The 20,732-nt window shown below is 45.5% G+C and overlaps 1 protein-coding gene across 1 annotated transcript in view; it reads left to right on the top strand.

The window, feature by feature from the left end:
- The first annotated feature begins 1,206 nt into the window (after positions 1-1,206).
- Positions 1,207-20,732, top strand: part of LOC136580507 (cytochrome P450 2G1-like) — a 21,303-nt gene continuing 1,777 nt past the window's right edge. The window contains exons 1-7 of the mRNA XM_066581112.1: positions 1,207-1,639; positions 2,735-2,897; positions 3,232-3,381; positions 9,178-9,338; positions 17,230-17,406; positions 17,595-17,736; positions 17,820-18,012. Of these exons, the coding sequence (XP_066437209.1) occupies positions 1,460-1,639; positions 2,735-2,897; positions 3,232-3,381; positions 9,178-9,338; positions 17,230-17,406; positions 17,595-17,736; positions 17,820-18,012 (1,166 nt within the window). The 5' untranslated portion in view covers positions 1,207-1,459. The remainder of the gene's footprint in view (positions 1,640-2,734; positions 2,898-3,231; positions 3,382-9,177; positions 9,339-17,229; positions 17,407-17,594; positions 17,737-17,819; positions 18,013-20,732) is intronic.

Consider the following 20,732-nt stretch of genomic DNA (forward strand, 5'->3'; position numbering starts at 1 on the left):
ATGAGAAAAAAAAAACACATAACATGCTTCATTTTAGTGCGCATTTGCGCACCAAAAGCCCCATAGGAGTCAGTGGGGGTGGCAATTGCGCACCTGAGATCCGCATAATCGCATAATAAACTGCAAAATTTTGCAAGAAATAAAATACATTGGGTACTAATTAAGCTGCACAGACTTTTAAATCATGGCGTAGGACACACAGTACCCAAGGGAGGAAAAAATACTGTCAAATGTGTAGATACACATGCAATAGCACGACGTTCATGGCGAAAAACCGTTGTGCTATTGCATGCATTTTTATGCATATGCTCATGTGAAGCTGTCCTAACATCATACTGTATGCAGGTCAGTCAGCCTGCAACCTGTAAGTGCATGGGAGTGCCCTGTGAAGGTAGCCCCTCCCATTGTTCATATGGAAATGTCCCTGTATCTTAGTTAGCTCTGAAGAGTCGGGAGCAGTGCTCTGAGCTCCCGCCCCCTCTTTGCCTCCTCTCCACCCCCTCTCCGCGCCTCTGTACTATTTGCAATGAGACGAGGTGGGACGGGGGTGGGGGTACGTTACAGGAATTAGCTCCGCCCCATCCCGCCTCTCCTCATTGAAAATAGTGCAGGGGGGTGGAGAGGAGGCAGATAGGGGGCGGGAGCTTAGAGCACTGCTCCCGGCTCTTCCAGCCTTCTCCCCCTGCAGAGAGAGACGCCGTATATCCGTGAATACCCGGCCGATATACGGTCGTCTGAATGCACCCTTATCGACGGGAATATAGAAAAGTTATGGGGGTCAAAATATGGCGACAGAAATTTTTTCTTTTAAAGGTATTTTTTAAAGTAGTACTACATAAAAAGGTAATATAAATTTTGTATTGGCATAATTGTAAGGAACAAGTGAAAAAGATAACATGTCCTTTTTACCACATCCTGCATTCCATACATTTTCAAAGTTTTCCAATACATTTTATGGTGTGGTAAATAGAACCATTGAAAAATACAACTTGTGCAGCAAAAAACAAGCCCTCATGTAGCTATGTCACTGGAAAGATATAAAAGTTATGATTTTTGAAAGTCAGGAAGAGAAAAAATGAGAATGGAAAAAAAAATACAAAAAGGGTTGTAGTAGGAAGAGGTTAAGTCACCCTCCCCCACTAGAGGCTGTCAGAGCAATGGTTTCAGTTTAGTTGTTCCTGCTTGACTTCTGGTTTGATCCTTGTCTAAGTACCCAGCTTCTGTGGCTTCTGCCTGAGCTGGACCTGTTTTTTGATAGCTGTAATGTAGTAATCACAGAGAGTTTACAATCTATCATGCAACAGAGCTGAAACTCCGCACTATCTCCAACTTGTCCAACTTGTCCAACCACTCCTCAGTGATCACATGCTGTTTGAAATGTTGTGTGGAGTCTCAGCTCTTTCTAATTAGAGGGAAGCACTGTAGTGCGGAGACATTGTGCACAGTCACTCGCTGTAGCATGGCAGTAAATATTGCAGTGACCCTGCTCCTGGCTACTGGAGTCACTGCATTAATTTATCTCATGAAATGGTGGAACAAGGTAAAACAGAAGAACCTACCCCCAGGACCTACACCTCTTCCTGTACTCGGGAACGTTTTGCAGATTGGCACATCTGAACTACCAAAGTCTTTAGTTAAGGTATGTAAGCCTTTGTATAGCTCTACGTTCACAAATATTCAGCTAGAGAATCAAATGTTCTAAATCTTTGCTAATACTGTATTAGAATGTATACAAAATAGCAGACAGCTTGCCAGTCAGATAGTTAAGCTGCTTTCATATCTGCATCGGAGGTTCCGTTTTCCTGCTCGGTTCGGAGAGTAGGAAAGAGGAATTCCTTGGCCAAACAGGTCTGTCTTATGCTGGAACCGAACAGTGCTGACAGACCCCATTGAATACAGTATGGTTAGTTCGGTTTATGCTCAGCTGCCCAGCATTTTACTGGACGAAGAAGCACTGCACGTAGCACTATTTCTTCCGGTATTTTGTACCACATCTACCATGGTAGGAAGATTCCAGTTCAGATGTGAACCCAATCTTAAATGTAATATCAATAACAGTATGAGTTAATGTGTAAGCCACATGTCGGTTATATCAGTGAGCTAAGGCAAAGTCTATCTATCTGGAACTAGGTATTGTACAGTATTTAAAATAATGAATATCGTATTACAGAAACTATTGAATTTTTCATTTAAAAAATGGTTTTATTGTTTCCCCCCTAATGCCTCATGTGAATTGAGCAGTTTACACGGACCATTTATCTGACTCCAACATTTTTACAAATGCTTGTTTGTATGCCAATTAGTCCATTAAAAGGCACAAATGAGCAGCTGACGAATGAGCAAACGCTCATTCATCGGTTGATCCTGCTGTTTAGGTGAGCATAAAAATGCTTTCTGGTCGGCTTCACATTTCCATGTGTAAATGGAAGGATGTGCAGCCAATCAACCCTATGGGGATGAATTATCATGTTAATGATCAGTTGTCCCCATCGAGCAGATAATTTGCACGTGTACAGGAAGGCAGCAATTGCTGACCAATATGCTCATTGTCAATAAGTGGTCATTACCACGGGCAGAATTAGCTGTCCTTGTAAAAGGACCCTTGGTAATGGCATCTTTGTCTTTGCAATCTTCCTGAAGTGTATGCCATAAAGTATTAAGGCAAACGAGCCTAAAATATTACCTAAATACTCATCAAATAATATTAAATACTTGTTTTCATATTTCAATGTAGCTGAGTGAGAAGTATGGACCTGTCTATACCATCTATCTTGCCAACCAACGTGCAATCATGCTAATTGGCTATGATGTTGTAAAGGAGGCGCTGATTGACCACAGTGACGTCTTCAGTGACAGAGGAGAGGTCGCACTAACAAATCTGTTTTTTAAGGATTATGGTAAGACATGCATACAATCACATTCTGTTTTGTGTGGATATCGTAGAATATTCTCAGTTTACATCACTATTAATCAGGGGCATAGCTATCAAGGGTGCAGACATGGCAGTCACCTCTGAACAATGGTGCCTGAGGGCATGCAGAAAGTTATTTTGCTACTTTAGACACCAGTGTTATAAATGGCACCTTGTTGATGGAATCTGTAGTAACTCATATCTTTGCTATTGTGTATAATTGTTACTGTGAGGTCTCTAACAACAATGATGTCAGCCATGCAAATTATGCTTTGGATGGTTTTATTTGAATTAAAAATTAATATATACATTTTTTTTAGGGATCATTATGAGCAATGGAGAGAGATGGAAAACGCTTCGTCGATTTTCTCTTATGGCTTTGAGAAATTTTGGACTGGGAAAAAGGAGCATTGAAGAGAGAATCCAAGAAGAGGCCCGATGTCTTACTGAAAGGTTTATGAAGGACAAAGGTGGGTGTCCGGTAATAGAAGTTTATCACTGACTCAATGATTGTTTGCTCCCATTTAATGGAGTACCAAGGCATTGACTGAAAAATGGAACTGTGAATTCTAAGATGCAATAACTTTAGGCAGCAACATTACTAAAAGAAGAGTTAGTCCTTTTACGTAGGCATATAATCTGCCCAAAGTAACGAACACTGACCAACTATGATCAAGTCAGTCAGCAATCATTCCCTCTATTAAGATCCCTTTACATAGGATGACTGCTGGGTGCAAGAGTGCCCTACAGCCATCCAATGGACTTCTGCCCAACTATTGCTTCTGTGCTTACAGAGGAGCGATAGTCGTGTAAGTAACGGGAGGCGGAGCAGGCCGGGATTGTTCTGGCCTGCCTCCACTCACAGTAAACAGAAGTCACTCAAGGCCGATAGTTGTTTGGTTTTTAGTTCTGCTAAAAACCAAGAGAATCGAACAAGTGAACAATATCTCGCTAAGTGCCCTGTTGGCAGTTGTGTGTACTTGGGATGAATATAGCCTTACTGTTTCCAGTGAGCATTCAGGTGATCGCCCAGTGTAACGTACCCTTTACACCAGCAGATAGGTTGTCTGATCACCTGTCCTTTTACATGGCACAATTGCAAGGTGAGCGAGCGTTTATAGGAATGTTCGGGCCTGATACTCGGCCCATATAAAAGGTCCTTTAGTCTTTGGCTTTTGTCTGTCACAAACGACGCTCTTCGTGCTGTTGATCACTGCTTCCTCAGATGACACTTGTGACTGACACTTGCGCAAAAACTGATGTGAAATGCACATATGATCACAGCCAAGCCTATCATCTTTAGGATTCTTTCACATGCGTGCATATCGGCGGGACGTTTTCACGGCCGGACGATATACGCTACATTGGGGGCGAAAAACCTGGTGAACAGGTGCACAAATCAAACGTTTGTGCACCCGTTCATATGGCCTGGGGAGGCCGGCGCAAATGTGCCGACCTCACCAGACCATCGCCAATTTCCCCTCCCTCCCCATCACAGGCTTACCTATCTTTCTCCTCACTCCGTCTGTGCAATGGGAGGGGGCGGAATTGGGCGGAGCTAAGCGCCGGTCAGCCCCGTCTCCTCCCATTGATGGCTATGAACAAGGGGCGGGGACAAGTCAGGTAATTAGCTCCGTCCACGCCCCGCTCCTTGTCCATAGTAATAAATGGGAGGAGACGGGGTGGATCGGTGTTCAGCTCCGCCCCTTTCCATTGCAGAGACCGACCGGGGAGGAGAGATAAGCTTGCACAGGTAAGGGGAGGAGAACAGAGGGAGGTAGTTTAGCAGCCACGCTGTTAAACTCCCTCCCACCTACGGCTGCTGCCATGGGCTCCCATAGGAGCCCATGTAGCAGCCCGACGTATTCCAGCCCAAACATAGTTCCAGAACTATGTTTTGGGTTCGACATAAAAACGCCCGGCGCTATATTTGCCGGCCAGGCCTTTTTACGTCTCGCAAATACGCCCATGTGATCTGATGCATTGGAATCCAATGCATCAGATCACAGCGCATATCGGCCTGCCGTAAAATGGCCGGCCAATACACGCTGATGTGAAAGAAGCCTTACACTGACCAAATTTGCACTTTGAGTAACTGCCCGCTCCCAGAAAGAAACTGGAAAATCTGGAATGCCATGTGATACTATGTTTAGATCGATTTCAGCTGTGCAACCATTTTTATTAACTGCTCTTAATAGCATAGTTACCAGGTACACCTCTCTCACCCTCCATATAGAAACACACTGAAAGTATTTCAAAACCACTTGTCGGATGCACAGTGCCCTCTCTGGTCATGGAGAACTCTCCAAAGCTTACCCAAGTAGACACAGCAGTCTGCTCAGGACCAAGGCACTTGAAGTGGTCCAAAAGTACTCAGCAGCATCTACATGATTGCTGCCTTTCCAACAAATAAATGCTGGCAAGGTCCAAACTCTTCTTCATAGGCGTTCTCTGGATCCCAGCTGCAGCGTCTCCATGCGTCTCTTAATACAATTACACTATTCACTCTCTGAGGGGCACCTGAAAACCTCATTATATAGCTTGACTCCAACCTGACATGAAGCCTGAGCTGCACCACTACTGTGGCTTCATTCAAAGAAGTCTTTTTTTATCACGGTTTTTGAGGCTTGTAAAAAAAAAAAGTCCATGAATTTTTTTTATCTTTTGTTGTTTTTTTACAAGCCACTTTTGCCAAAACAAGAAAGCCTTTCATCTTTACTATAATTTATGCCAGAAGCTGGAGTACAATATAGTAGAAATCTAGACCAGCTCAAAGTGAATATAAATTTACAGTATGGTGCAGACTGGCCAGACATGCTACATTTATTACGCTGTGTGCACCTATTTGACTTTCTTTACGTTGTATAAACTATCACTTTACACGAGCGTATTGTGCATGCAAAGTCTGCACATGTGTTGTGCAGAGAATAGAGCCCATTGTTTTCAATGGATTCATTCTCACTTTTGCGGGCACATTTTGTATGAGCAAACCCCTCTCCACCCCTTCCTCCTTCTCCGCACCGCAGCATACTCTGTTTTGGTGTGCATATGAGTCTATGGGGGCAACACAAATGATTTTGGTTCAAATTGGGCTGCACAGCCTTTTAAATCATGGCATTGATGTGAACAGTCTCTGGCAGCACGCAAAATACAGTAAAATGTGCAGATATGTGCACAATAGTGCAACCTTCACTGCTCAAAACGTTGTGCTATTGCATCTGTTTTTGCGCTGAAGCTTGTGTGTTAGGGCTTAGTCAGACGGGCGTTTTTAGCCGCGATTTGCGCATGCGCATGCGTCCGGCGATTTTTTAAAACCATTGCTTTGCAATGGTATCGGACACGAGCGCTTTTTATGCGCTCGTCCGATAAATTATAGAACAAAAAAATCGCAGATCGCACCTATCTGCGATCTGCGATTCCTGTTCTCTTCTGTATATGCGCTCAATGGGGCCGGCGGCAGCAGCGCCGACCCCATTGCGAACATATAGAAGACAAATCATTCTTCTCTGCCACAGCTGTTACAGCTGTGGCAGAGAAGAACGATGTTTGCCCATTGAATTCAATGGAGCGGCAATACAGCCGCTCCATTGAAAGCAATGGGCTGCCGGCGTGCGCGGGGTGAATTGTCGGGAAGGGGTTAAATATATAAGCCCTTCCCTGCAATTCATCCTAAAATGTGTTAAAATAAAAAAAAATTGTGTACTCACCTTTCCGCTGCAGCCGGAGTCCAGCCGCGGCCGCTGTCAGTTCTCCTGAACTGCTTCTCGGCACTATTCAGCCGGCGGGGCTTTAAAATCCCCGTCTGCTGAATGATCTGCCTCTGATTGGTCACAGCCCTGACCAATCAGAGGCTGAAAACACTCACACACCCATTCATGAATTCATGAATGGGTGAGTGACTGCTGCCTTAGGGGCAGGTCTGACTCACATCCATTCATGAATTCATGAATGGGTGTGAGTGAGGCATGCCTCTGATTGGCTCAGCGCTGAGCCAATCAGGGGGCAGGTCTGACTCACACCCCCTTCACACCCACTGCAGGACGGCCGCGCGGAGCTTCGGCTGCCGACAGAAGGTGAGTATACAATTGTTTTTTATTTTAACACATTTTAGGATGAATTGCAGGTAAGGGCTTATATATTTAAGCCCTTACCGACAATTCATCCCGGGCTCGCCCGCAGCGCATTGCTTTCAATGGAGATGGCTGTATTGCCGTCTCCATTGAATGCACTGCGCTGGACAGCTCCGGCCCGTTTCTAATGAAACGCGGCTAGGAGCACATTTTCGGGCGATTTGCGGGCGACTTGTGCGCACCGGTCACGCGATTTGCGGATGCGCATCCGTCATGCGATCCGCAAATCGCGCGAAAAAACGCCCGTCTGACTGAGCCCTAATGCTGTAAAAAACGCCTGTGTGAGAGTGGTCTTATACAGGGACTGAACAATTCTTATTTGAATGAGCCAACAATGCATTGCCCTGTCTAAACAGGCTGAGCGAGTTAGCGGTGATGTCACTCACTCATTCAAACAAGAATCGGCTAGCCTAAAAGGCCAGAAAGGTAAGGACATGCTGTAATTTGTAGTTTTGTTGCTGGAGAGCAGCAGGTTGCAGAGCACTGCTATAAAGAGAGCTTACCAAATTCCTAGTAAACATTCCATGTGCTAAACCTGTTGGATGATTTGCTGGACAGCTCAAGGTTTACAATGTTAGATTTCACTGTACATGTACTCAACCAAAGAAAACCCTAAGCTTTGTGTGGGCAGGACCAATGGCTAGTAAACAGAGCATCTTGTTTTCATTGTTGATCATGTGGTGTCCGGTAAAACTGGAATTTGCTCTTTTGTCATTGAAAATGGAAAACCTAATAACTTTGACATTTAAAAATTTTGCAGGAAAAAGGACACCTATGTAAAGACAATGGCACGCCTGCCCATGGATTGAGTGTCCTATTGCTGCACAGATCCATACAGAGCCTTGCCTTTCTTAGAAACTGTTGCACAGTAAAAAAAACATTCTTTAATCCCTTAAGGAACAATGATTGGTCCTGAGCTTTAATCCTAGCCAATAGCAAAAGTATGGCACGGGAATATAGCTCCTGCAATCGAGCAGAAGCAGATCGGGTCCCCGATTGTCAGACACAACTCGGGAGACGGAGGAAAAGGAAGAAGTAGTTTTTACAGCTTCTGCCTTTTCATTTCCAGGCTACATAGCGCTCAATGAGCGCTATGTACTAAAGAGAGAAAGCAAAAGTGTTACTGCCACTATTCGGGCTGGAAATCACATGACTGCCGGATGCTCCGTGGCACAGTAGCCTAGCAGACTTTGATCATCTCTGTTAGTGACTATTATCACTACAAGGGGATATTTTCCCCTGTAACTGGGGCTCCTATAGATTCCCAGCTACAGTGGAAAAGTGTTGTGTTTTTTTTTTTCTTTTAATTTCACAATGTGAATGACCCCCAGAGATCTTATATGATTAAAAATAGTTACAAAAATAATGTAAAAAAAATTACTGAATGCTTTATTTATTTTTTAAATTTAGAGTTTATTTTAGTGTAAATATACTAATTTTTAAAATAAAGCATTCAGTAATTTTTTTTACATTATTTTTGTAACTATCATTTTTTAGCTTTTTACCACTAATAAAACTAAAAAACTGAAAAAAAATCAGTAAAAAAAGCTATAAGAAAAAGCCTTATATGGCAAAAAAAAAATGGAGCAAAAATAACTTTCACAGCCGAGAAATAAGCCAGTAAAACCACCACATAGGGTAAAACCCTAAAAAGTGTCTGGTCCTTTTTAGGACCAAAATACCCTAGTCTTTAAGAGGTTAATACAACATCAATGCTATCTGATTTTTAATTCAAATATTTATGATTATTAGACATTCATACAAAAAGTTGAGAAACCTGGATGGACTCAGAAAGCAGATGGTCTCTGAGAAAAGTTTATGGGCCACTGGGTCTTGAATAGCTCAACATATACATCACCCCCTTAAAGAGGTTGTCCTGAATTAGAATAAAATATCTATTTTTACCAAAACAGCACCGTGCTTGTTCATTGGCTGTGTCTGGTTTTGCAGCCATGCCCATTCAAGTAAATGCAACTGAGGCTCACAACCCAATGCAGCCAATGGACAGACGTGGGGCACTTCTAACACTATATTGTGAAATAAATTGGTGAACAATTTTATATCCATTTCTATAGGAAAATGAGAACTATAAAGTATTTGTATAGCCGCTGACTTTTTTTATATTGTTAATTACAGACACTCCATTTGATCCAACATATCTACTCCGACTTGCTGTTTCTAATGTTATTTCCTCTGTTGTGTTTGGTGAGAGATTTGACTATGAGGATGAGAAATTTAAGACTCTTTTATCACATTTCCGAGATTTTGTCCGGGTGTTCAACACCTTTTGGGGGCAGGTAAGCGATATAAGTCTTGATGAGTACAATACACAATCAGGAATTTAGGTCTAATGTTTTGTGCTCACATATGTCATAATTAGAGATGAGCGAACGCGTTCGTCCGAGCTTGATATTCGTGCGAATATTAGGGTGTTCGGGATGTTCGTTATTCGTAACGAACACCATGCGGTGTTCTGGTTACTTTCACTTCCTTCCCTGAGACGTTAGCGCGCTTTTCTGGCCAATTGAAAGACAGGGAAGGCATTACAACTTCCCCCTGCAACGTTTAAGCCCTATACCACCCCCCTGCTGTGTGTGGCTGGCGAGATCAGGTGTTCGCCTAATATAAAAGTCGGCCCCTCCCGCGGCTCGCCTCAGATGCGGTGTGAGTTAGATGAGGGACAGTGCTGTTTATACCGGAGCTGCTGTAGGGAAAGAATTGGTAGTTAGTGTAGGCTTCAAGACCCCCCAAAGGTCCTTATTAGGGCCACTGATAGCTGTGTGTTGGCTGCTGTTAGCAGTGGAATTTTTTTTTTCCTCAAAATCGGCTCTGCAGAGCGTTGCACCTGGCATTAGGGACAGAAGTGCTGCATAGGCAGGGAGAGTGTTAGGAGTGAGTGTAGCCTTCAAGAACCTCAACGGTCCTTTCTAGGGCCATATTTATCCGTGTGCAGTACTGTCCAGGCTGCTGTTAGCTGTGCTGCATTTTTTTTGGGCTTCTCAAAATCGCCTCTGCAGAGCATTCCACCCTCCATTGATACTGCAGGGAAAGAATTGTATAGGCAGGGCCACAACACAGTTATTATTCATAGAATATACGCAGTGCTGCCTTTTGGTGGAAAAACAAGTGGAAACAAATCTATTTGTCCAGCCTGTGTCCGTCCTTACGGGCGGTGGACACGTGTGAGCTGCGTGAAAAACATTGCTAAATCATACGCACCCAGCTACGCTTTACTGCTGGCTTCGCCATTTGCTTTCCTTAATTGGGAAAAAAAATACCTGCTCTGCCAGAGTTATAATAACTCTGCTACCCTCACGTTCTGTGACACATAAGCAGGGACACAGCACAGTTATTACACTTCTCATGTTCATTGAATATACGCAGTGCTGCCTTTTGGTGGGAAAAAACTGAAAACAAATCTATTTGTCCAGCCTCTGTCCGTCCTAACGCCTGTGGACACGTGTGAGCTGCGTGAAAAACATTGCTAAATCATACGCAGCCAGCTACGCTTTACTGCTGGCTTCGCCATTTGCTTTCCTTAATTGGGAAAAAAAATACCTGCTCTGCCAGAGTTATAATAACTCTGCTACCCTCACGTTCTGTGACACATAAGCAGGGACACAGCACAGTTATTAAACTTAGATTATTCATTCACTAGAGGCAGTGGGGCCTTTCGTTTTCCCAAAAGGGCAAAAATTATATTTGGCCTGCAGTCTTGCGCCAATTTATTTCCTGCCTGTTAAATCAAATCACTGGTAATACAGCATGCTGAGGGGTAGGGGTAGGCCTAGAGGACGTGGACGCGGCCGAGGACGCGGAGGGCCAAGTCAGGGTGTGGGCACAGCCCGAGCTCCTGATCCCGGTGTGTCGCAGCCGACTGCTGCGCGATTAGGAGAGAGGCACGTTTCTGGCGTCCCCACATTCATCGCCCAATTAATGGGTCCACGCGGGAGACGGTTATTAGAAAATGAGCAGTGTGAGCAGGTCCTGTCCTGGATGGCAGAAAGTGCTTCGAGCAACCTATCGTCAACACGCAGTTCTGCGCCGTCCACTGCTGCAAATCCGAATCCTCTGTCTGCTGCTCCTCCTTCCTCCCAGCCTCCTCACTCCACTACAATGACACCTGCTCAGGAGCGGGAACACTCCCAGGAACTGTTCTCGGGCCCCTGCTTAGATTGGGCAGCAGCGGTTCCTCTCCCACCAGAGGAGTTTATCGTCACTGATGCCCAACCATTCGAAAGTTCCCGGGGTCCGAGGGAAGAGGCTGGGGACTTCCGCCAACTGTCTCAACAACTTTCTGTGGGTGAGGAGGATGATGACGATCAGACACAGTTGTCTTGCAGTGAGGTAGTAGTAAGGGCAGTAAGTCCAAGGGAGCAGCGCACAGAGGATTCGGAGGAAGAGCAGCAGGACGATGAGGTGACTGACCCCACCTGGTGTGCAACGCTTACTCAGGAGGACAGGTCTTCAGAGGGGGAGTCAAGGGCATCAGCAGGGCAGGTTGCAAGAGGCAGTGCGGTGTCCAGGGGTAGAGGCAGGGCCAGACCGAATAATCCACCAAGTGTTTCCCAAAGCGCCCCCTCGCGCCATGCCACCCTGCAGAGGCCGAGGTGCTCTAAGGTCTGGCAGTTTTTCACAGAGACGCCTGACGACCGACGAACAGTGGTGTGCAACCTTTGTTGCGCAAAGCTCAGCCGGGGAGCCAACACCAACAGCCTCACCACCACCACCATGCGCAGACATATGATGGCCAAGCACCCCACAAGGTGGGACGAAGGCCGTTCACCGCCTCCGGTTTGCACCCCTGCCTCTCCCCCTGTGCCCCAACCTGCCACTGAGATGCAACCCCCCTCTCAGGACACAGGCACTACCGCCTCATGGCCTGCACCCACACCCTCATCTCCGCTGTCCTCGGCCCCATCCAGCAGTGTAGTTCAGCGCACCGTTCAGCCGTCGCTTGCGCAAGTGTTCGAGCGCAAGCGCAAGTACGCCGCCACGCACCCACACGCTCAAACGTTAACCGTCCGCATAGCAAAATTCATCAGCCTTGAGATGCTGCCGTATAGGGTTGTGGAAACTGAGTCCTTCAAAAGTATCATGGAGGCGGCGGCCCCGCGCTACTCAGTTCCCAGTCGCCACTACTTTTCCCGATGTGCCGTCCCAGCCCTGCACGACCACGTCTCCCGCAACATTGTGCGCGCCCTCACCCACGCGGTTACTGCCACGGTCCACTTAACTACGGACACGTGGACAAGCACAGGCGGGCAGGGCCACTACATCTCCCTGACGGCACATTGGGTGAATTTAGTGGAGGCTGGGACAGAGTCAGAGCCTGGGACCGCTCACGTCCTACCCACCCCCAGAATTGCGGGCCCCAGCTCGGTGGTGGTATCTGCGGAGGTGTATGCTTCCTCCACTAAAGCACCCTCCTCCTCCTCCTCCTCCTCCTCTGTCTCGCAATCAAGATGTGTTAGCAGCAGCATGTCGCCAGCAGTCGGTGTCGCGCGGTGTGGCAGCACAGCGGTGGGCAAGCGTCAGCAGGCCGTGCTGAAACTACTCAGCTTAGGCGATAAGAGGCACACGGCCCACGAACTGCTGCAGGGTCTGACACAGCAGACCGACCGCTGGCTTGCGCCGCTGAGCCTCCAACCGGGCATGGTCGTGTGTGACAACGGCCGTAACCTGGTGGCGGCTCTGCAGCTTGGCAGCCTCACGCACGTGCCATGCCTGGCCCACGTCTTTAATTTGGTGGTTCAGCGGTTTCTGAAAAGCTACCCACGCTTGTCAGACCTGCTCGTAAAGGCGCGCCGGCTCTGCGCACATTTCCGCAAGTCCCACACGGACGCTGCCACCCTGCGCACCCTGCAACATCACTTTAAGCTGCCAGTGCACCGACTGCTGTGCGACGTGCCCACACGGTGGAACTCTCCGCTCCACATGTTGGCCAGGCTCTATGAACAACGTAGAGCTATAGTCGAATACCAACTCCAACATGGGCGGCGCAGTGGGAGTCAGCCTCCTCAATTCCTTTCAGAAGAGTGGGCCTGGTTGGCAGACATCTGCCATGTCCTTGGTAATTTTGAGGAGTCTACCCAGGTGGTGAGCGGCGATGCTACAATCATTAGCGTCACCATTCCTCTGCTATGCATCTTGAGAAATTCCCTGCAAACCATAAAGGCAGCTGCTTTGCGCTCGGAAACGGGGGCGGGGGAAGACAGTATGCCGCTGGATAGTCAGGGCACCCTCCTGTCTATTTCTCAGCGCGTACAGGAGGAGGAGGAGGAGCATGAGGAGGATGAGGAGGAGGGGGAAGAGACAGCTTGGGCCGCTGCTGACGGTACACCGGCTGATTGCCTGTCATCCTTTCAGCGTGTATGGCCTGAGGAGGAGGAGGAGGAGGAGGAGGAGGATCCTGAAAGTGATCTTCCTAGTGAAGACAGCCATGTGTTGCGTACAGGTACCCTGGCACACATGGCTGACTTCATGTTAGGATGCCTTTCTCGTGACCCTCGCGTTGCACGCATTCTGGCCACTACGGATTACTGGGTGTACACACTGCTCGATCCACGGTATAAGGAGAACCTGCCCACTCTGATTCCCGAAGAGGAAAGGGGTTCGAGAGTGTTGCTATACCACAGGACCCTTGCGGACAAGCTGATGGTAAAATTCCCAGCCGACAGCGCTAGTGGCAGAAGGCGCAGTACCGAGGGCAAGGTAGCAGGGGATGTGCGTAGATCGAGCAGCATGTACATCCCAGGCAGTGCAACAGTCTTTAAGGGCCTGGCCAGCTTTATGGCTCCCCACCAAGACTGTGTCACCGCTCCCCAGTCACGGCTGAGTCGGCGGGAGCACTGTAAAAGGATGGTGAGGGAGTACGTAGCGGATCGCACGACCATCCTTGGTGACGCCTCTGCCCCCTACAACTACTGGGTGTCGAAGCTGGACATGTGGCCTGAACTAGCGCTGTATGCCCTGGAGGTGCTTGCTTGTCCTGCGGCTAGCGTGTTGTCGGAGAGGGTGTTTAGTGCGGCTGGGGGAATCATCACAGATAAGCGTAGCCGCTTGTCAACCGACAGTGCCGACAGGCTAACACTCATCAAGATGAACAAAGGCTGGATTTCCCCAGACTTCTGTTCTCCACCAGCGGACAGCAGCGATACGTAAGCAATACGTAGGCTGCACCCGCGGATGGAAGCTACGTTCTCTCTCACCATCCAAAACGGGGACATTTCTGCTTCATCAATCTGTGTCTAATATTCCTCCTCCTCCTCCTCCTGCTCCTCCTCCTGAAACCTCACGTAATCACGCTGAACGGGCAATTTTTCTTAGGGCCACAAGGCTCACTCAAATAATTTTTCAGAACAATTTTTATAAGTTTCAATGCGCTTAAAAGCATTGGAACTTTAACTTGAACCAATTTTTCGTTACACTGGGCTGCCTCCAGGCCTAGTTACCACTTAAGCCACATTAACCAAAGCGATTAATGGGTTTCACCTGCCCTCTTGGCTGGCCATGGCCAATTTTTGGGATGTACATTAGTACTGTTGATACAGCAATTTTTGTGGGCCCTCGCCTACAGTGTAATCAAATTAATTTTTAGCCCACCTGCATTACAGCTGACGTTACCTCAGCTGTGTTGGGCAATGCAATGGGATATTTTTATGTACCGCCGGTGGGTTCCAGGGAGCCACCCATGCTGTAGGTGCACACTGAGTTTTTAATACATCTGTACACTTCTAAAGAACCCGTCTGACTGGGGCATGCAGTGTGGGCCGAAGCCCACCTGTATTACGCACGACATTACTACCTCAGCTGTGTTGGGCAATGCAATGGGATATTTCTATGTACCGCCGGTGGCTTCCTGGCACCCACCCAGGCAGTGGGTCCACAGGGAGTTTAACCTACATGTGTCCACTTGTAAAGAACCCCAGTCTGACTGGGGCATGCAGTGTGGGCCGAAGCCCACCTGCATTAACCCTTTCCAGTCCACTGTGTGACCTGTGAAGACATTAGGGTTTAAGGCTGTACAGCTCCGTTGTTGGTAGACGTCCGTCGGGGTTCTCTTACTGTATATTGCCAGCCTCTCTGCTGTCGGAGCCTATCCTACGTGTCAGCTCATGCAGTACTGGCTTTAGCCAGCATATAGCGCCGTTGTATAACGGCAGAAAAAGAGTAAGCCCCCTAGGAAAACCATATACAAATTGGATTGGAAAGGGTTAAGCACAACATTACTACCTCAGCTGTGTTGGGCAATGCAATGGGATATTTCTGTGTACCGCCGGTGGGTTCCAGGGAGCCACCCATGCTGTGGGTCGACAGGGACTTCACAATAGGGAGTTGTACCTGCCTGTGTCTATGAATTAAAAAGCCCGGTCTGACTGGGGCATGCAGACACCTTGACAGAATGAATAGTGTGTGGCACATAGGTTCCCCATTGCTATGCCCACGTGTGCAGCTCCTGATGGCGGTGGCACAGGATTCTATTTCTCATTGCTTCTGTACAGCATTGTGGGCTATCGCTCCGCCACTTTTAAAGAGGGTCGCTGCCTAGCCGTGCCAACCTCTGCAGTGTGTGCCTGCGGTCCCTCGTCATGGCAGACGCAATTCTAAATAGACATGAGCGTGGTGTGGCATGAGGGCAGCTGAAGGCTGCCCAGGGACACTTTGGTGTGCGCTGTGGGGGGGGAGGGGGGGCGGTTGGGCAGCATGTAACCCAGGAGAAGTGTCAGTGGAGTGTCATGCAGGCAGTGATTGTGCTTTGTTGGAGGTAGTGTGGTGCTTAGCAAAGGTATGCCATGCTAATGAGGGCTTTTCAGAAGTAAAAGTTGTTGGGAGGGGGGGGGGCCCACTCTTGCCGGTATTGTGGCTTAATAGTGGGACCTGTGAACTTGAGATGCAGCCCAACACGTAGCCCCTCGCCTGCCCTATCCGTCACTGTGTCATTCCCATCACTTTCCTGAATTGCCCAGATTTTCACACATGAAAACCTTAGCGAGCATCGGCGAAATACAAAAATGTTCTGGTCGCCCATTGACTTCAATGGGGTTCGTTGTTCGAAACGAACCCTCGAGCATCACGGGAAGTTCGTTCCGAATAACGAACACCCGAACATTTTGGTGTTCGCTCATCTCTAGTCATAATTCTTCTTCCATGGTATTTTTATATCAAGTTCTCCCAAAAATATTTAACTGGCCTAAACATGGTGGTAGTATCTTTGGTATATATCCATTTTTTTCTCTGGGGCCTGAGTCACTGGAGACAATAGTTCTACTACTAGTGTCATACAAAGAGAGGGGGCAATGTAGCAGAGATTAAAATGGGCCCCCTCTTTATGGTACAGGTCAGGGGAACTTGGTGATTCTTTGCGCTTCCACATCCTTTCTATGATGCTTGGACCAATTCACTACCAACTTGTTTGCTTACCATGTAGATCTTTTGTAGAAGGGAGTCCTACAGTTTCTTGCCACTTAATATTATAGGCAATAGACCCAACTAGGGCTGGTCCATCTTTCTTACAAGACCCCATGATAGCCACATAATCTTCCTTTATGGCATGTATGCCCTTCCCACTTATTCATTTGGGTGTCAAGACTTTCTTTAGTCTGGAATTTTGTATAGGAGCAGGCAGAAGAAGGTATCTATTTGGAGGATTGGTAAGAATATTTCAGAAAAAGTGTTTAGAGTGCCTTCAGACGTGCCATAAATGCTGCAAATATTTCTGTGGAGACATTTACAATACCAACCATATGGAGCGGAAAATTTCCACACAATCTGCAGCATATTTGAAATTCTAAATCCACAGCATGTCTGTCTATTTTGTGCTGTGGATTTTGACTGTAGGTTTCAATCTTTTGAAATTCAAAGGTTGAAAACCGCAAGAAAAAATAACACCAAAATCTGCACTAATTAAGTATGTGTTTGACCACTGCGGGTTTGCTTGCTGCGGGCGTTTTTGCAGTGGAACGCAGTCAATATGGAGTATGTGACAACACACTTATGGATGCAATCAAGAAAGTCTAGAGAGTTAAAAATCTATGAATGCCAGCTATACAGCTCACATGTTTGACAAAGTTTAATAAATATGTTGGATGTTCAATAAAACAATGCACATTATACTTTTTTTTTTGTCTTTTAACACATTTTAAAATTTGGCAAATGTATATTTTAATCCTTTTACTTTTAATTTAGCTTCTTAACCTATTCCCAAATTTGATGCGCCGTCTCCCAGGGCCTCACCAGAAAATCTTCATAAGTTTTAAAAAGATAAAAGAATTTGTAAATGAGGAGATAAGAAACCATGAAGATACCTTGGAAGAGAATTGTCCTCGGGACATTATAGATTGCTTCATCATGAGGATGAAAGAGGTTCGTTTGTGGACAATAATTAGATCATTACAAAGTTTATAATAAACATTTTTTGGAAGTTGGGTTACAATGAACAGTTGGCTTCTCTTTATATATGATACTTCTATCGATTGGTGATTTTTGTTTCACTGTTTTTGTTTTTTGTTTTTTTTCATGGATAAATATTAAAATGTAAAATATCTTTTCAGGAGGAAAAGAATCCAAACACAGAATTTAATGAAGAGAACTTACAGGGAATAGTTACAGACTTGTTCTTTGCTGGAACAGAGACTACAAGTTTGACAGTTAGATATGGCTTCCTTATACTAATGAAATATCCTGAAATACAAGGTGATACAACTATTTAGACAAGGCATACAACTTAACCCTATGTAGTCCTATCTTTTTATGACATTTCCTTTTGTGTGTTTCAGATAGGATACATAAGGAGATTGATAATGTAATAGGCAAAGATCGCTATCCAGCAATAGAAGACAAGGTTAACATGCCATATACAGAAGCTGTGATCCACGAAATCCAAAGATTTGCAGATATTATCCCAGCAGGACTAGTCCATGCTGCCCACAAAGATACAATCTTCAGGGGCTACCATATTCCAAAGGCAAGCTAATATCTTCAACACCTTCATTGAGAGAAAAAAAATCAGTTTTTTTTTTGTTCAAGAAATAGTACCACTTTTGTCTATAGGCGGTCTCTGATAGTGCAGTCTTCACAGGTATGCAATAAAGGATCATCATAAACAACTACTATCCTCCTTATTGGAATCTCAGCTCACTGTTCACTTTATTGGCTAAGATTGTTCCATTCAACATTCTTCTGAGTTATTAATCTATACAATTTCCTCCGCTGGCTCTACAGATGACTTAAAGGGGTTGTCCCGCGAAAGCAAGTGGGTCTATACACTTCTGTATGGCCATATTAATGCACTTTGTAATGTACATTGTGCATTAATTATGAGCCATACAGAAGTTATCAGAAGTTTTTCACTTACCTGCTCCATTGCTAGCGTCCTCGTTTCCATGGAGCCGTCTAATTTTCAGCGTCTAATCGCCAAATTAGACGCGCTTGCGCAGTCCGGGTCTTCTTCTTTTCTCAATGGGGCTCCGTGTAGCTCCGTGTAGCTCAGCCCCGTCACGGGCCGATTCCAGCCAATCAGGAGGCTGGAATCGGCAATGGACCGCACAGAAGCCCTGCGGTCCACCGAGGGAGAAGATCCCGGCGGCCATCTTCAGCAGGTAAGTAAGAAGTCACCGGAGCGCGGGGATTCAGGTAAGCGCTGTCCGGTGTTCTTTTTTAACCCCTGCATCGGGGTTGTCTCGCGCCGAACGGGGGGGGGGGGGGGGGGGGGGGTGTTTGAAAAAAAAAAAAAAAACGTTTCGGCGCGGGACAACCCCTTTTAATATAAAGGTGATTTGATTTCTGCAGATTGGTGGTTCTGCCCTAAAGTACAACCACAAGTGAACATATCAATTTGCTGACTGAAATTTTCCCTTTTGAGTATTTTTTAGCAAATGGTATTGCAGCTAGGGTGCATTTACTTGAATGAGCTGCAAAACAAGACTTAGCTCACAGACAAAAGTGGTGCTATTTCTGGGGGAAAAAAACGAACCCTTTTTGAAATCGTGGTCAACCGTTTCATGCTTAAACCCTCAGGTACGTTACCAGTTTTGGCTTTAAGGGAGCAGCAGTTTTCCTGTTTTTGCATAGTCACATTTTTAAAGCAATGTTTATATTTTCCCTTGTATTTGTTGACTAGCTGATATAACTGACTTCGCTCGAATTAATTTGATACATGTGTTTACTTGTTGTTCGCATGGAAAATTTTATGAAGTCATAGTCACTTTAGAGGAACCGAGGAATAAAATATGTATACACATAGAGGAGCATTAGATTCTCCTCAGGTTGCATGTACCGATGTCCCTCTGCAAAATGTGCTACCTCTTCCACTCTCCTCACTCAGGACCTAAGGAATGCTCGTGCCAAATTTCACGCTTGGCACAATTAGCATTGAATAATCGAGTTGTGAGCCCTTTACTTTTGCTATGCAGGACTTAAAGAATGGTTGTGCCAAATTTTATGTTTGTACAACACCGAGAAGTTAGAGAATTAGTGGTGGGTCAGTCAGTAAGGGTGTGAGGGCTTTCATATAATTGTGTATGTATATAGATAGAGATGTTGTATTAGTTAATGGCGCTACTTTAGGTACACGTTTTAACTTTTATTAAGTCTTTCTAGGAAGCTATCGGAAGAAAAAACATTTTATCATCTTTTTTTTCCACTTAACGTGTTATATTCTACGGGTCAGTATAATTATAAGAAAACTACATTTATATAGCTTTTTTGTACTCAGTACTTTTGCACAATAAAAAAAGATTTTTCTTTTTTTAAACTTGTATTTTATTTTCATTTTTACTGCATTTACTGTGCACTATAAGTTACATATTGACTGTATTCTGCAGGTCAATACAATTACAGTGAAATGGATTTTTTTCTGTTTTACTACTTTTACAAAATAAAAATGCCTAAATATTACTTCTTGTATTACCATATTCTGAGAGTCATAGATTTTGCATTTTTCAATTACCTTAATTATGTGAGGGCTTATTTCTTGCAGGATGAGCTTTTGGTTTTCACCTGCAACATTTTGGGGTACATACAACTTTTGATAACTACATTTTTGGGGGAAGCAGGATAAACAATAACAGTATATCTGTTTTTGTACAGCATTCACTGTGCATGATAAGTAACGCAATACTGTAATTTTATAGTATAGCCCAGTACAAATGTAGCAATACCAATGTCATTCAGATTTTTGTTATTTTCTTTTCCACAATAAAGTGCTTTTTATTGTAAAACAGGTATTTTTTTACACTTCATATATATATATATTTTACAATCTTATTTAAGTTTCATAAAAGAACTTAAACTTCAGTCACCCTCACTTTAAGAGCGCTGCTTGTTAATACTTTTCCAGATAGACTAGGGCTACCATCTGGGCTATGGACACCACTTTGTTATTTTATTCAGGCTGTGCTAAGGCTATTTAGCTTCTAATGGGGAATCTCTGGGCATACTCTTATGAGTTTAGCGGTTATTAGGCAGACCTAGGGACATCTGATTGAGTCCCCCGCCTAGCAAATAGGCGAATTTTTAGGAGGATTGGCTCCAACCTCGCCTAACATAGCTCTCTAGGTTCGATCATCACTGGTCCTGGCTTGATCACCACAGATCCAGTGAAGTAACAAACCGACCACCTAGGCTAACAACTGGCTGAGCTCCCTCTAATCTAGTCACCATTTAAGTTGACTTGAGAGGGTAAAGAGCTA

This window comes from Eleutherodactylus coqui, chromosome 10 (assembly GCF_035609145.1).
Source record: "Eleutherodactylus coqui strain aEleCoq1 chromosome 10, aEleCoq1.hap1, whole genome shotgun sequence".
Taxonomy (NCBI): domain Eukaryota; kingdom Metazoa; phylum Chordata; class Amphibia; order Anura; family Eleutherodactylidae; genus Eleutherodactylus; species Eleutherodactylus coqui.